Source organism: Bacillus rossius, chromosome 6 (genome assembly GCF_032445375.1).
Source record: "Bacillus rossius redtenbacheri isolate Brsri chromosome 6, Brsri_v3, whole genome shotgun sequence".
Classification (NCBI taxonomy): Eukaryota; Metazoa; Arthropoda; class Insecta; order Phasmatodea; family Bacillidae; genus Bacillus; species Bacillus rossius.
Genome location: NC_086334.1, coordinates 15,349,943 through 15,367,854, shown reverse-complemented (window position 1 = coordinate 15,367,854; position 17,912 = coordinate 15,349,943). Strand labels below are relative to the sequence as shown.

The window sequence follows — 17,912 nt, the reverse complement described above, 5'->3', positions numbered from 1 at the left end:
CCAAATACAGTAAATAGGAATACCGGACACTCCTGTCGTTTAACATGGGAAAGCCTGGCAACCACCGACGCTAGCGCTTTCTTGCGTGAGGTGTTGTATGCTAGTGGCGGGAATTCAAAAATGAATGTATTTCTAATGACATACACGAGTTTGTTACAAACGTTACAGTCATTTTTTCAGTGGTTTGGTTAAAATAACTGTCAGATTGAAATGCGTAATATTGGTTGTGCATAATAAACAAATTTGACGCGATGACATTGTGGCAAATATTGAACATACTGTCCTAAATGTTTGTTGTCATTGGAAAAGCAGAAATAATCTTTGTTGTGACATGATCTGAACAGGCGAAAATATTGGAAATTATTATGTACTCTCTTGCTAGTGCTGGAGGACAGAAATGGAAACGAACATGACCTCGGAACGAATTAAAAGAGAACCAAGTGATGAAGACATATTTGTGTACCAATTAGGTTAGGGTGAACATGATGTTATAAAAACAGACTAAACATGCATTAAAATATTTTTTTTATACATTTTCGTAAAGGTATTTTGTAAGCTACTTAACATTAAATATGCTTGCAGTAAGTTTATTCTGTTTCCAAATTTTTGTTTACTTATGTGTATGTAGGCCTATATAGACTGTTCTTTGGCCTGGCCGTGTCGCAGCTTTCAAGAGTGTGTAAACTCTCGTTAAAAACCAGGATTGCACTCTCTCTTAGTTGGGACTGGAGAAAGGACTTTCTGCGACATCAAGAGTGGGCAAGAGAGTGCTTTATGAGCGAGTAGAAACACAGTGTTTGTCTCAAACAGTATTGTAATTATGCACTCCAAGAGCAGAAATCGTCATAGTGGGGAGGGCTGATGAGATCATTAAAATTTTGGGGTAAAAACAGTTAAATCAGTAGTATAAAAGTGTAAAAATACTTTACTGAAGGTGATTCAACCTACCTTAACCTAACTATAATTTTTAGCTCAAAGAATGCTGTAATAACAGCTGGTAGTAAAGGTCATGTGTCAACAAAGAAGTAGAAGCAACAAAAAGTAAAATAAGCATGCTCTGTAAAAAATTACTATAATGTCACTGTTGTTGACACTAGTAAATTTGGTAAGGAGCTTTACAGTGCTCATGGGCATCATCTGAATAAGTCAGGAAAAATCTTTATGTTTATATTTATGTTTATATTTTCAAATCCTTCATCAAGTTTACCAATAGTACTATTTACAACATTCCATATACCTTTACTTTTATTTTAAGCATTACTAATAATTTTGTTATTCCTCAGTAATTTGGCTTTGTTGATGATCTTTAAATAAACCAGCTTATAATTTTTATAATAATTTTTTTACTTAGCCTAACTGATGTGTCTCTTTTGCTTTAAAGATATTTTAAATGCAGTGCAGGATAGAGGAGAAGACTGGAATAAATTGAAGGATGAGGAATTGTGGAAAGACAGAGGATGATGGAGGCATTGTACTTAGCTGACCCGTAGACAGGCTGGAAATAGTATAGGATGACTGATGATGATTTTAGTTTAAAATGGCCTATTTCCTATGTTACAGAGACCTAACATAACACAATAAAACATAACTAATATACTGTGGTATTCCTTACAGGAAAGTGTGTGACCTGAATATTACTTGTGCATTATTTTCTTGGCTTTCATGTTTTGCTTCTTCTTTGCTTTAATTATGTGACTTTCATTTACTACTTTGCCGCACGTACCATATGTCGGCGGATCCATCTCAATTGCGCGTTATAAATTATTTACCACAAAATAATCACCGTCAAAACACGTAAACAAATGGGCTAACAACGTTACACACAACACTGCCCGATAGGAGCGCTGATCGCAGTTGTTTCCAATATGGCTACCGAGTGTCCGGTATTCCTATTTACTGTATTTGTTTAAACTATAAAAGTTTATGTTGTCAAGCTATTATTATATTAAACAGAACCGTGTTTATGATATTTGTATTAAATAAGACAGATATATTTTGTTTTTATACTTTTTGTATATGTACCTAACTGAAACCCAAAGTGAGAAAATGTCGTATCCTTCTGATCCTGAATTAGAAGTCAAAGTTAAGAAAGGTAAATACTTTTCGGCTATTTAAACTTCCCATTCTGAAGAAACCAGACATTTGTTTTTACATTAAAATGGTTTTGTTATGAGCTTGTGGTCAGCTAGTTTGTTTATGTAATGGAATCAATAGGATGGGAGTAGGCTGCATCAAGTTTAAATTGAAACGATTTAAGGCTCTTTTTCACTACATTTTCTGGTTTTTTAATGATTTTTTAAAACCATAAGTTTCGTAGTCTTCATTGCCCTCCCACTGAAATGAGTAAATAACATCATTGTTAAACTTTGGTAAATATGTAGTTGAGCGGTATTTGCGAAAAAAAAGTTAAAAATCCGAAAATACCTTCATTAGATGCTCTTCAACTTCCTCTTTTCATTAAAAGCGGCGGAGGTAAGAAATTTCAAATAATTTAGGAGATATCGAATTTTTAAATTTCATAATATGTAGTTCAGCGGTATTTGCGAAAAAAAAATGTTAAAAATCCGAAAATACCTTGATTATATGCTCTTAAACGTCCTCTTTTCATTAAAAGCGTCGGCGATAAGAAATTCTAAATACTTTAGGAGATATCGCCGTTCTTATTTTGTTATACAAGACCTGTGTAATCATTTGACCGTTGACATTTTTTTTATTGCCATGTGTTTGTGAATGCCTAATTAATTAAAATGGTCGATTAGGTCAGGTCAGTTACATTATAAATACTTTGAAACTAAGCGTACATTAAAAATAATATGAATTAATTTCAATGGTTCTTTAGTTTTAAAGTATTTATAATGTAACTGACTTGACCTAACAAACCGGGACAAAGGATGAACAGTAACAACTCACGTAACATTTTTTTGTTAGTTATTACTTGCGCAACGATAACAAATAACACTTAAAATTAGAAACGTTAAAAACTCACCTAAGTTGGAGGTGGTAATTAAACACAGTTTTAAACAATAAATGAACAAAATAATCATGTATTGGTTCAATTTAATTCTGGCCTATCACGAACAATCACGTGACATCATTATCCAATAAAAAAATGGACTCGTAAACAAGAAACAATTGTTCATGCCACATGAATGCACTGGTATTGTGATGAAATTTAAAAATTTGATATCTCCTAAAGTATTTGGAATTTCTTATCTCCGCCGCTTTTAATGAAAAGAGGAAGTTGAAGAGCATATAATAAAGGTATTTTCGGATTTTTAACATTTTTTTTCGCAAATACGCTGAACTACATATGATGAAATTTAAAAATTCGATATCTCCTAAAGAATTGGAAATTTCTTACCTCCGTCGCTTTTAATGAAAAGAGGAAGTTAAAGAGCATAGAATAAAAATATTTTCGGATTTTTAACATTTTTTTTCGCAAATACCGCCCAACTACATATTTATAATTTTTTTTTTAATAAAAAGTAATGCCTGCATACTAGAGGGTATATTCTTGTGGTGTTTCTGTGAAGTCATGGTAAATTTCCAAAAATACTTTTTTCAGACACTAAGAGACGTTGAAAATAGCGTTTATGTATTCCTATCTGTTTATAAGAAATCACGGTAAAATTCTTGAGTCGCGGCTTTTCCGTAAATAAAATAATAAAATTCGTAAAATATTTTTTTCTATCACTTCAGACCTTCCTCTATTTACCCTGTAAACAGCATTTCGAAATTCCTACTGGTTCCTAAGAAATCACCATTAATAGGTTACATTACAATCCTGTGAATTGATGCGGCCGCAACAATTTTTTGATTTACCTGGTGGGTACATGTGTTTATATTTTGGAAAACTTATGTCAAACATTAAAAAATACTTAAAAACATTGTGGATGGTTGATTGGGATAGTATAGCTTACATCATGTGAACGGTAGGTTAAATTATGATAGCTACATCTTAAATTGGTAATCCCTAAGCAACCATTAAAAATATTTAACTGGGTTTTTAACGTAGCTATTCTAACCCAACCAACTGTCCATAATGTTTTGAAGTATTTTTGATGTTGCTAACCTAACTTAATCAATCATTCTAACATTTTAACTCAAGTTCTCCGAATCATACAAACACAGACTTACACGGGAAAGCGGAAAATTGCGGCGGCTGCATCAATAGACACGCATTGTAATGTAAGTTACAAACTGTATTTTTCAAAACCAGTAGGAATTTAAAAACACTGTTTTCAGGGTAAATACCGGATTGTCTCTAATGTTTGAAAAAAGTATTTTCATAATTTTACTAAAGGGCATATTATATGATCTCTTATGGTCACCATAAACAAAAAACCTTGACTCTGAGCGACATGGCACCTGTAAACTCAGGAAGGTCAGAGGAGTGTGGAAAACATTAAAAGTGCAGGAAATTTCTGAATTCTGGTTTGTAACAACGCAATGGCACATAGTAAATGTGTGGGGTCCGTGTTTACATTGAACATAGGTATGTATAATGTCAGTGACATTGTAGTTTTACGCTGGTGTGTTTGTTTCAGCAACGGAGCGGATATCGGAGAACATGCACATCGTTGCCAACGAGCCGTCGCTAGCGTTTTACCGCCTGCAGGAGCACGTGAGGAAGGCACTGCCGCCCATGGTGGAGAAGAGAGTGGAAGTGAACAAGCTCCACCATGAGCTTCAAGGGCGTTGCTATGACGTGGAGTATGCCGTGGGGTATGTTTGTTAATATTACATATACATTTTACCAGTGTTGCCAGAAGCACTGAAATTCCTTGCTTAGCAAAGTGTATGGATAGAGCTTCACTTCTGTTTCCGCATGACATATTACAGGAATTCTGAAAAAAAAATTTTTGTGTAAGTTTATAAAGTAGAGTAAAACTAATCTTCGCTTGTTTAGCTGTTAATTTCTGTTATCCGTCATTGTCTAAATAATGTTTGAGTACCAACAAACAGACATCTTTAAAATTTTCCATGGATTACTGTTACGCCCTACTGTATAAAGCTGGTAGTAACAGTACTGTTTGACGGTGGTAGTGACTAATTGTCTATGCGCCACAAATCCATTGCTAACCAGTCGCTATTGTGTTTACCTAGTTTCAATTTTGTCCGCAGTGAAATCATGGGGACTAAATGTATGCGTTAAGAGATTTCCATTATTTGTCACAGCTCTGGTCCAGACCGTGACGGTTAATCAAAGTTGTACTGTATTTAGTGCAGCATTAAACTACTATAAGTCTCTACTATATGTAGCCAAGGCAGAAAAACAATTTCAAATAATATCAAGTTAAATGTGTTTGGAAATAGATTGTGAAATATGGAAATGTCACCTTCTGGTATGAAAACCCAGCACAGGGAATCTGGCATTTCACATACCACATGGAGCTATATTATTGTTGTGACATGTTTTATGACAGTTTATATGGAATGTAATTATTGAATTCTATGTGTTAGTTACAAATTTGGTAAAATTCAATGTTTTGGGTACGGGAATCGGCATTCTTCCCCATTATTTTGTACATATTTTAGGTCTTCACCTGTGATTGTATATTTGATAAATTATTTTTGGATACTGTTGAACTTGAGCTGGTGAGTAACTTGGGTACATCCTAGTTTTTAAATTACGCATTTATAAAGGTGTCTTCAATGACATGCTCAAATTTATTTTCTAGAGCAGTGAAATCCATGGAAAGTGCAGAGGAGAGCTTTCATAATATTCAGGAGCTCCTAAAAAATGCTGTGTTCCTGAAACAACAGATAAAGTACGAAGAATCTCGGAGGTATGGGCTGAGGACTAAGATGTACTAATGTATGTATATGACTATATGAGATGTTAAAATGCTAAAAGTGTTTCAAGCTTTTTATTAAAATTTCACCCCAGTTAAAAATTTTAAGGAATGTAATTAGAGCTTTGCCTGACTTTTCAGTTTAGTATGTTATTGCTAAGTTTCAAATATTATTTGCTTGGAAGTATATTTGACTTATAGTCTTCTACTTAGATTGCAATACCGAGCAAATGGTGCCCAGTAATGTATTAATACTACCTGGCTTTTTAACATTATAATTTTTATTTTGTATACCATAAATAATTATAATAATTTTTGATTTTTAATAAATTTCACTCTTTTTTAATTTTTCTAAGACTATAAAATTGTGTCTTTTGATAGTATTCAGTACATTTGTATATAATCTGAAAGAAAAATTATCAATTATAAACACACAACCTTTATTTCACAGGGAATTTTTTTTAGCCATTGATCTTTTTTAGTGAGACGTTCCATTAATTATGAGCTATGGTCAAACAAAGCCCAAATTCTTAATATTAATATAATAAAAAAAATTGATAGAAATTGTTGAGTATTACCAGATCATGCTGTTGATGAAATTCAACAATTAATTGTATTTCCAAAATTTTCATTTCAAACTATCATTTACAAAATAAATTATTTTATATACATGTAAAAAAAACTTCATTAGATTATAAATTTGTGTCTAAAACTTTTATGCTCTTAATGTATATCGGGCAACACAGCACACTGAAATTAGAATAGCACTAATAGCAGATATCATGAATTGGAAAAAGAGTGTAAATGCCCATTTAAATACACTACAAACTAAGGAGGAGACACGCTTTAGTATGTAGGTTATTTATTAGTGCAGTTTTTTTGTTTACTCTTTTTTTGTTTGAATGTTTCAGAAAAAGTAGTTGACAACCAAATAGATTTTGGCATGATGATTTTAATTTTTGTACAATGTGTGATTGTTTATTTATTTTGTTACACACATATGTGTGATTAGTATTATGATGTATGGAAGGCCATAGTGTGTCTCACGGTGAGATTGCAGTATATTGTAAATTATGACCACTGTTGCCAGATTTGATACTACCCTCCTTGTTAACACTGAAAATAATATTTTGTACACCATCTTAAATAAAAAATAAGTGGTAATTGTTTTAATTTTACTATTTGTTGAATTTTTAAGACCATTTATTAGTGTATAATAACAGTATAAACATGTTTTTTAAGTAAGTACAGTTTTGGAATTAGGCCGCTGCAGCATTGCTGTCCGCATTCCGCGCCTGCGAGCTGCGTAACTACATCTGTTGACAAGCCACAGATGCCATTATGGAAACATTCGACCGTCTTTATATTTGTTTGTGAGTATTTAAAATGCATCTGCCGATTGAGAATCTCACTGACTCTGAAATAGGCGTTGTGATTAGTTTTCTTATTGCTTAAGACGTGACAGCAGCTAAAATTCGTCAGATCAGTGAAGTGTATGGAGAAAAATTCAGATAATTATGAAATCGTAAAAGTCTGTTCTCTTTCACTTATTCGTCAATTTTGTGCGCCATATCTTCAGTAATGACAGTAGGTCGCCTTCTTCGCTTCTCGTCAAGAACATTCGTGTGGCCATCTTTAAAAGCTCTATTCCATTTCTGTACCATAACATTTATTATAATGCTTTCTCCAGACACTTCACTGACCTGACAATGAGGCATTTTAAAATACTCACAAACGTAAACACGGTCAAATGTTTCTGTAATGGTTTCTGTGGCTTGCCAACAAATTTATGTTCACAGCCCGCATGCGCTACAGTGATCTAATTTCAAAATGGTACTTACTTAAAAAACATGCCTCAGCATATTACAGTTTTTGTCATTCTGACAAAAAGATTAATTCAATGCTAAAAAACCAATTACATAAATTTTTAGCAGCTGATCAGTGTTCTTAACAAGGCATTCCATAAAATTATGCTATTTGATATTAAGTAATAATAAAAAAATTCTGACAAATGTAGTTGAAATCAAGATGGTGTGTCTCAATTACAACTCCTTAGAAATAAAACAATTAATGTATAAATTAATTGATGAAAAACAGCAGGAAAATGCACTTCCAAAATTCTCTTTTAAAATTTTACTTTTTAAAATACAATATTTCAGATACATTGTAAAATATTTTCATTATACCTATTACATAGTTGTGCCTAAAACATTTTTGCTCTATGCTGTAATATCTGGCAACAGAGCACATTGAAACAAGGATAGTGCTGATGGCAGAAACTGTTCATGGGAAAGAAAGAGTGAGTTCCCATTTAAATTTACATTGCAAACTTAAGGATGAAACATGCTATAGCTTAAAACACTACATGGCCATGTTGTTTTCATAGAATAATTAGGATGTGTAATGGGACACTGAGAACTGTTTGAGATACCAGATAGATAACTACCGTGATATAAGATTTACCCAGGATGATTTTGTTGAGACAAGTGGGGCAGAAATAGAAAACTGCTTACAAGTCTCTTGGCCAAACTTTACAAAGTTTGAAACTTCTGTAGCCATTGGTGTATGAGTATAGTATTGAAATTTATATTGATGATATAACATTAATATTAGACTGCGGCTAAAGTATTGCTTGTACGCTTACTGTTGTAACGCCATTTAGTATTGATAATTTGAGTTTTCAATATGAGATTCAGATTCGAGAAATTTGGGATTTGACCCATCAATATTTTTAATAAAATTTCCTTGTTAATAAGTCTCAATTTCTTAGTATCTTGAAAAAGTCTCTACGTGGATTTTACTATCAATATAAAAATGTCGTTATCAAAGCTTGAGGTACTTCGTAAATCTTAAATTACCTTTACTGCTGTAGTATATTTTAATTTGATTAAAAGCCGTTTTGGTGAAGTGGTGGTTGTTATCACGTTAGAAGTGAGTAAACATTGCAGACAGATAATTAAATTAATTAAATTTTCTCCAAAATAAATATTTCAATTGTTCAGTTTAAAACACCATTTAGTAAAAAAATTGCAAACAAAATTCCCATTTAACATATATGTAATATGTCATGGATATCTATTTAGTTGACTTTAAAAACAAAAGATTCTCTTTCATACTTTTTTTTTAGATCCAGTGATCTTCCTTTTAAGGTATAGAGCCATATGTGTAAATCTCTGACTTATATAAATTTGCATTGCATGTTGTATATATAGGTGTACTTCACGGTCTATAATATGGTTGTATGTGTTAATTTTATGTTTATCATTCTTAAAAGCAAATATTCTTGGGAATCACGTTTATGAGTTAAACAATATTTATTGTTAGTAGGAAAGTTTATGTCTATGCTTATTTAATCATATCAGTCATTCAAGAGAGCTTATATATTAATAACATATTTATTTTGTAGCTCAGAAATGGTATGCCAAGTCATTATATGTCAATTGTGGTACTTGTAAAAGACATTGTAATTTTATTTTCAAATCTATTTTCATAATGTAAGTCAAACATTTATTTGAATGTATTTTGGCTTATAATTAATACTGTAAATTTCTTTTAACTGGAGTAGTGCCTTGATTGAAATAATAGTCAACAAACACACTTCAATGGTTGGAAAACAAATTATTTTGATTGCATAATCGCTAATGAAATAATACGTATTTGATTAGCCCTGTTTTTAAAAAGCGCTCTATTTTCTTGGAACAAATTACGGCTTTACTTCGAAAGGCAGGTGTACAGTAAAAGATGAAGGTTAATAAAATGTTATAATAATAATAAATGTTAAATTTATTTATTTCAGTAAAAGGGGATGTATTTCTGAGAAAATTGTATTAAATATACATTTTTTAACTAAATTTATGACTATCCCAAAGTGAATAACTTGTTTATTATCTAAATGAGGATTTTTTTTTTGTTTTTTTTTTCCCCAGTCAAAACGTGTGGTACATTAAAAATTTCTTGTTCTTTAAACCAGCAACAAATAAGTTGCTCGCGTACATAATCTTTTCAGGTGGATTTTGGCTGATGACTTTGGCTGCCAGCAATTTTAGTTCCCTCAGAATTTATCGTTACTGTCTGCTTTCATTACAGTACGGTGTAGCCTGTTTTATAGCAGATTAATTATCACATTTCACTGATCCTTTTTTTTGCGTAGTGAATTTTTGAAGACCTGCAATACTCATCTGTATTTAGTTTTTTCTCTGTAGCAACTTTTTTCATTTTGTTTTAAATATCACTGTACTGTAAATGGAAGTGCAGTGGTTACATCACTTGCCTCCCATGAAGGCAATATGGGTTAGATTCCTGGCAGGGTCAAACCTGGATTTTTTTGCAAGAGGGAAAACTGGGTGGATGTTGCCGTGGCCTGTTTTCTCAGGGCACTCCCATTCCCCCCCCACCAATTCATTCCCGCGCTGGTATCCCTTCACGCATCCTTCTGGCTGGTCGGAACTACAGGTCTGTCCCTTGGGCAAGGCAGCCGGCTCCTAGCAGTGTCGGCCCCATTCCATCCGTGTAGACCCTGCCTCAGGCATTTTCATGTAGTGTGAATTAATTTTTTTTTTGTATTCTCGTCAAAACACTATTGACATTTGATGATAAGGTAGAATCGCTAGTTTGGTGTGGCCATGGTGTGGATTATTCCGGATTAAAGACCTTTCGCCATAGTATTTAACAAGGATTTCAAACTTTAAAAAAAGAAATTTTTCTTTTGCTGTACGAATGTTATGTTACAGGAACAAGAAGGAGCCTTCTTCAGTTTACAAGCGGCTTTCCGCGCACATAACGCTTGACCTGCCCGACCTGCCGGAGCTGTCGGACGCGCTGAGGGAGACGGCCAGCCGAGTGGAGTCCATGATGGCCCACGCCCGGCACCCGGGCTCCGCCGGGCTGCAGCGCTCCAACACGGCGCACCATTGAGCCGGTGGATGTAGACCGCGCCCGGGCTGCGCAGCAAACGATTTCTGCAACTCCAAAATTATTGAACCGCTTTATTTTGCCAACGACAGAACTGTATTCTGATGTGTACGGCTGCTGTGCTGTTCGGGTTATGAAATTTACCGGAGCTCCTTGTTGTGTCTTGAGTTTCAATGGCATAAGTGTTTGGTTGTTCGTTACAAGTGCATTCAGCATTAGGATACATATGGTCTGTGTCACGTTCCTTCTTTAGATTTGATACTTCAACATAATAAAAAAAAAATGTCTATTAGAGTACCATTTGCGAACCAACACGAGTAGCAATGCTAACATCATTTGTATTCAACACTTCTGCCGGCAAATCGTAATGTTGGAACACAATACAAGTATCGGTCTATACCCATCATTAATCTGTGCTGAGAGTGCCGGAATGGGTTGCAGTTAATGTCGTGAAGGGGGGGGGGGGGAGTAGTATCTTTTCACTTTTTCACCCTGTTAACTAATCAGAGACTACATTTTCAGTGAGGAAACAGTGCGTGAATCAACAGTTTGTCATTATAAAATTGGCCACAATAAATTATTACTAGGTACTCTGCTAAAATTGAAATTTTTGGCCTCCTCCTCCCTTTGTGAACTTCTGTAAAGTTGTAAATGTGTCCATGAAGGGGGAAGGAAGGTATACTCCCTCTTCACTCTTGCTGCCCGTTCCAAACTGCCAACTGTGACGTCCCTGGGATCTCACATTTTTCAGGCTTGCGCTTGCCATTCAGCTGGTTGCTAATGTGAATTAATAATTTTATGTAATATTCCAAGCATGTTTACCATGATCAAATGTAAAATAAGACTGTAGAATAAAAGAGTAATCTAGAATGTTGTCTGTTAGGAACAACTTTTGTTGCTAGTCATTAAATCACAGACAACCAAGGTTATTATTGAATAGTTTTTCCCATTGTTTATTCCATTAATTTTTTAAAAAATAAAAATAAGACTGCATACAAAATAGTGTGTGGATGTGTGTTTTAGTAAAATGGTTTTATATAAATTCATACATTTTGTAGGGGAATAAATTTTATCTTATCAATAAGGCATTACTGAATTTTTTTAGCTAACAGGTTATAGGCCCCAGGAAATTTGCAATGTGTCTTTTACGCTGTGCAAAAAAAGTTTGGTTTAGAAAAATGTTTTTAAAATTCAATAAATATGTGGATGTAGGTGAATTTCAAAAAAATGAAATGTTAATATTGTCATGTTACTCTGCATTCAGTGATTTTAATTTCTATCTGTAAGAGTGAAAAATTTATTTACGTTTACAACTTTACCAGGAATGAATATTCTGCGGAGTGTAGAAAAAAATGAATATCTTGAGCAATTATAATGATTGGAAATTGTTATGCAGCTGTATTTGATAAATGAATATTCACAGAACTATTTTTAAACCAAAGGAGTTGTTTATTTTGAAAGGACAAAAAAGCAATAGAGTTGTTAAGGCCAAAGTGTTCAATTTATTGAAGAGGCTGAACAAAGTAGTGGAAATGAGAGTGGTAAGAGAATCTCACATGTTTCAAATACTTCAACATCAGATTATGGGAATTGACCAAAACAACCGTAGGTGTTGTAAAGAAAATGGTTGGCCAGAAGAATGAATAGTTTCCTTCATACCTTTCGCTGCAGGTGTTTGTAGGGCCAAATGTGAAGCATGAGGAAAAACATTGTAAATTGGAGCAGTACCAAGGACTGTTTCGGAAGCATTTTCCTGTAAAAAGTGCAAGATGTGGATATGTGCCATGCAAGAAGATATAAGTCGATCTCAAAACATCATGTGGGAATGTGTTGATTGACCAGATGGAAATATAGTACTTAAAAGTGGGGTTTAAAAATTAAAAAGATAACTGATGGTGATATTAAAAGGTATATGGCATGATTAGTGGCAAAAGGGTTCAGTCAAGAGTTTGGTGTTTACCTCCAGAAGTTATGTCTTGAATATTCCTCCTCCCCCTCCCCGTTTTCCAAAAAAAATTCTAAAAATTCTTCCCACCAACAAAAGGAAAGAATTATAAAGCAAAAAGCAGGCAAAGTTGTTCTATTCCACCCCGAAATTAAATCCTACATGATCCTGCTGATTTCCACGGAACGAGAGGGATTCGTAAGTAATGAAAGAAAATGCAGGTTTTTTATAGTTAAATAGGGTAAACTATGGCTTGAAAACGTGATAAAATGATTTTGAATAAAAATGTTCGGAAAACAGTGTTGGAGCTCAGGCTTGCAAGATCAGAATGTAAACAGTGTGTTCATCGGAGAAGGAACCAAAAGCCTATAGTGATTGTTGCTCTGCATGTTGATGATTGTTTTGTGTTCAGTAGTGACGAAGTTGAAAAATGGAAATTTGTTGGAAGAGTTTAGTAAGGTGATTCAAGATTAAATATCCCAGTGGTACAGGAGTGTCTTGGGATGAGAATTATTACAGACAAAGAAGCAAAGACCGAAGTCTTGACCAAAGAAAATACACACAGCAAATTTTGGAAGGATTTGGACTCCGTCATAGTGTTTCAAAAGTTGGTGAGGATATCAGAGTTTTTGTAGATTCTGACTGGGCAGGAAGCAAGTTAGTTGACATCATACACTAACTGTGTTGAAAATGAGTGGGGCAGCTGTTAGTTAGGAATCCAAAGACCAAACACCTTTGGCCCTTCCAGTACTAAGGCTGAATATTTAGCAATTAGTTGGGCTACTAAAGGGGCTATCCATGTCAAAGAACTGTTGAGTGAAGTTGTTAACTGGGGAGAGCCAGTTAGTATTTAATGATTATCACAAATGATGCTCGGGATCTTTTGAAAAAAAACACTCGGACATTAGACATCTTTTCATTCATTATTTGGCAAGTGAGATGATGGTAGCAAATGTATTAACAAAGGTTTTGTCACATGTGTTGATTCAGATTGTAGTAACCATTAGGTTAATGGGTGTAGGTGTTGGAAATATCTATTTCTCATGTTTGGATGATCTAATATTTCTTCCACCCGTTAGTTGAGTTGTACTTAGTTATGTTGCTATGTTCTTTTTATCAATGAGCCTATGTCCAATGCCAGAATCATCTAAAAAGAATGTGTTGCGTTTGAAGAAGGTTGCTAGCAGCATGTAGTAAATGTGGTTAATATACCATAACTAGGGCATTTCTGCATTTATTTAGCTAACAAAATGTCAAAAGTTTTCTCTTCTATTTATTGTTTTCATCCTAGTGAAACACAATATATGACCTGTGAAATTATACTAATGTAATTGCAATTGAACAAAAGTGTTAAATTTGTTGGGTAACTAATGTTATTTTATGTTTAGGAATCCAAGGATTGTAGTTATTAGGTATATAATTTCACCTGTTACTATTTAGTTAATCCAAGCCGTTCATGGAAATAATATCTTTACTGTGGCTAGGAATATTTTCATAACTTTTCTTATTGTCTGTGAGGGTGTCTCTTGAGATTTTTTGTTTTGTACCTTGTATAAAAACAGTAGGCCCTAACTGATATATTCCTAGTATTTTTATATTAAATTGTATTGTTTTAAAATTTGTGTAATATTTATTTTTAATTGTATTTTACTGGCAGTGTAATTGTATGCATGTATGGTTATTTCATTTTCATGGTTATGCATGCTGTTGTCAGTGATCATAAATTGTAAATTATGGTTGTTCTCTTTGTTTTGTATGTGCCTTTGATTAAAAAAAATATTATTTTGTTATTTTAAAATATTTTTAGTTACATATTTTAAAGATGGAAAAGTTATTGCCTGGGAGGGTTTAAATATGTAACATGGAAAAAATTTCTGTAGATACCATAATTTATAGGAATATAGTTGGTACTTATGTAACCATAACTATTTTGAGCAAGGTACATAATTTGCTTGTTACACTGTTGAAGTATCTTGTCAAGTCTCTTATTCCAATGTTTCGACCAGCACCACTACGAAGTGGAAGCAGACACCATGTTGCTCTGAGCCCTTACAAGCAGTAACTACTGACGCAATGTTGCAAAAGCCCCTAAAGAATCACTAAGACCCCTCAGTTTCAGGATGTTTTCTATGGGGAATGTAAAGGTCTACTACCACTAATAGATGGCAGGTAACAGCAATCACGAATAACCTATGGTAATGTTATATCATGTGTCAACACCTGTTGTTGATGTAACACGTGCTGTATTCCAGGACAGTACAGGAAGTTGTTATATGGGATGTACCATATAGTACTATGCTGCTATATATACTGGGTATATATTTAGTGTGATGTACTAAACCAGATTAGAGCGTTGTTATGTATTTAACTGGTTATTAGCCAATAATGCAATAACAAGTGAAATGTTTACTTTTCTCCCTTCTCAGTAGTGTTATCTTGAGGACCATGGCATTTACTCCTGAGCCTCTCTTCGAAGACAGCAGTTTCCTTCCTCAGAGCGACCTTTCGAGGACCTTAGTTAGCATTTCCTTCCTAAGCCAATTTTCGAGAACTGTGTGTTCACTTCCTGGTGACCTTTCAAGGATCGCAGTCTACCACCTGTCTGCTATCAGTCAAATACCAGTGACTGGATGACAACGCCACTGAACTACAACACCTCTGGATGACATCCAGGGACATGTCAATTTACTATAAAATTTTGAACCATTTGGGATCCCTAAAAATGAATTTTGTGAAAAGTATATTTTTTTTACTTCATGGTTTTGGGAAACTTGCATTTATGCATCGCTGTAGGAAACATTATTCAGTTGGCGCTCTTTAACCAGGCATTCTTGTTTCTGCACATTCTGTAATCAGGCAGATCAATCCGCTATTAATCAGATTTTTTGGGATGGATTGAAAAGTTGTTTGACTGTGATGCAAAGTGATAGTGGAGATATTTTAAAAATTAACTGTCTTGTGTAATTTTTCTTTGGTATTCACATTTTAAGTTCTATTGACGTTCAGTAATCTAGCAAAATCGGTAACCAGATGCTGTGCTCCTGAATGTGCTAGAGTAAAAAGTCTTTTCTGTACATGTTCTGAGTAAAGTTATGTACCAAACTGTGCAAGTTTATATATAAAAAAGAACTGAACGTGTTAGTTAAGTCCGGTTAATCTAATTGAAAATTCATTTTTTAACACTGTTGTATGAGTGTGTCCTCAAGATCATCTGAGTATTTGCACATTTAATTAATATACGTATAATTTAATAGTAATTCAAGAATAAAACAGTTAATTGCTCTCTTTTAAATGTTAACATAACTCGTTAAATGAAAATGTTGAATTACTGGTAGGATTATTAAGTTTATAAATTGATGGTACCAGATTTTTTCATTTAAAAAAATTTGTAAAAGTGGATGATTTCCATCTGCTGTCACAATATGTTTTAAAAAATCCACTTTGCCCTTGGTGATGTGAAATTAGTGCACCATGCAGCACCCTTTGATTTACTGTCATCCTGCCAGAGTCGGTGATTGGTTGACGATTGTTAAGGGTGCCAACTAAAATAAATTAGCAATCCTACTAGTTAGTTCCAGGCGCAGAGTGAGACTTGTTTCGTGGCATGTCACCATGTGGCTAGCAGGTATGAGTTATGACCAAACGGAGGCTCTCCGGCTGTTGCAGCCACCAGCAAGGGTGGCTTGACACACACAATTGAACACTGTAACGTCTGCTGAAATTGTTTTTATTTTGTGCATTCACTAGTGCATGGTGCTACCTGGTACATGGCTTGCCCACGCTCAAAATCAGGTTTCAACAGGGCATGTGTGTACTGGTTGCTTTTGTGATGTGATGGTGGGTTGAACTGGCCCTACCTTATTTATGGGCCCATGGCCTTAATCACGACTTCGCGATGTAGGTGCTCTTTGCCCACCATATTCACTAGACACTAGGGTGCTCTCCACACAAACGTAGCGTACTGTACCTTTTAAGAGTAGCAGCATAATCACACGGAACTAAACACTAATTAAATCGAATACGCGGGCGTGCTGCATGGACGAACGAAGAGACTAAATATATGCTGGCACCCTAACATAATAAATTGGCAACCACTCTAGCGTGGTACAAGAATTACTTAAGATACAGAATAACCATTGGTGTAGAGCATGTGTGCGATAAAAGGGTGGGCCCAGAAGGCCTTGGGCCATCTTAACGAAAATATTGTATTGGCGTTAATGCCTTAAGCTGCGGCCCTGTGGCAAATGTTCATGCCTTAAGTCCTGGGGCTTAACCCACACTCCGACTAAACAAAGAATTAACGTTATACAAAGAAAATGTTCCTACAAGGGCACGTACGATTAGGTGAAGCAATCGGTGAGTTCGGGCGGACAGAACGGTTAACCGCGGAGCCAATTAAAAATGATTTGTTGAAATCTTACTCTATTGCTAAGATAAAAACAGGACACAAAGGTTATAGGGTTCAGTGGAGAGAGATAAACAGCTAGTTGCACCGATAGAGGTAATGACGAACTACCAAGTCCTGGTTTGCAGTGTGCGAAACAGGACTGGTTTCATTCGCAAACGTGCCATATGCAGTGAGGTAGGTCAAGCCATGTTTCGGTGTAGTCGTGCAAATTCAGTAAAGTTGTTACATTTACCTACATTGCTTTTTGTAGTAAAAAAATGTCCGACATTAATTGATTATAAAAAATTAAAAGTACCATTTCAGTAATAGTAGACTGCCTCTCGGGCAACACTTCACCCTCCAGTGGTTTCACCCGTTCAAGGCACCGGAATGTGTTGCACTTACACACTCCACCACTCTCACGCCGTTGAGAAGTGACGAAGTGGCATAACGGCTTGTGTGAGCAGAAGCACTAACGGGTGTCGTCAGTACATATGTGAAGTGGAGTTTAAATACAGAACCATTTGGTCTAATGGTCAGGACTTCTGTCTTGACAGGTCACTGGTTCAATTTGTAGTTATGGATTTTTCACATTTCCAATTTAAGGACTCTTAATTTGTTTTGTTCCTTTATATTCATACTACGGGTGGTGAACCATAACAGTCATATTTACTAGGTTAGTCCTTACATCACAAGTCCCACATTGTGTAGAATGTAGTCTTAGGTTTCGGACCAGATGAGCACACTAGCAATCTGGCCTATGTAACCATCATGGCTTGAAACTTGAAATGTAGCTGGAGCCCAAATGACAACCTGGTACCTATTTCACCCAAGTGGAAATTTACCAAACTGCTTCATATTAATTCTCGCCTAA

The 17,912-nt window shown here is 34.8% G+C and overlaps 1 protein-coding gene across 5 annotated transcripts; it reads left to right on the top strand.

The window, feature by feature from the left end:
* The first annotated feature begins 3 nt into the window (after positions 1–3).
* On the top strand, positions 4–15,878 carry LOC134532705 (BLOC-1-related complex subunit 8 homolog). 5 transcript variants are annotated; one of them, XM_063369463.1, is made up of 4 exons: positions 4–470; positions 4,548–4,725; positions 5,682–5,789; positions 10,526–15,878. In XM_063369463.1, the coding sequence occupies exons 1-4, from the start codon at positions 398–400 to the stop codon at positions 10,707–10,709; spliced, it is 543 nt and encodes a 180-aa protein (XP_063225533.1). In that variant the 5' UTR covers positions 4–397; the 3' UTR covers positions 10,710–15,878. The 5 variants fall into 5 exon arrangements, with proteins under 5 accessions (XP_063225533.1, XP_063225536.1, XP_063225534.1 ...); XM_063369466.1 differs by having other exon boundaries at positions 4–544; XM_063369464.1 differs by having other exon boundaries at positions 4–883.
* The last annotated feature ends 2,034 nt before the right edge of the window (positions 15,879–17,912 follow it).

Excerpts from the sequence above, each read along its gene's own strand:
- LOC134532705 (XM_063369462.1), top strand. The coding sequence starts at position 2,017 with ATGTACCTAACTGAAACCCAAAGTGAGAAAATGTCGTATCCTTCTGAT. Across the intron at positions 2,093-4,547 it reads AGAAGTCAAAGTTAAGAAAG|CAACGGAGCGGATATCGGAG; the intron begins GTAAATACTTTT and ends TGTTTGTTTCAG. Across the intron at positions 5,790-10,525 it reads AAGTACGAAGAATCTCGGAG|GAACAAGAAGGAGCCTTCTT; the intron begins GTATGGGCTGAG and ends GTTATGTTACAG.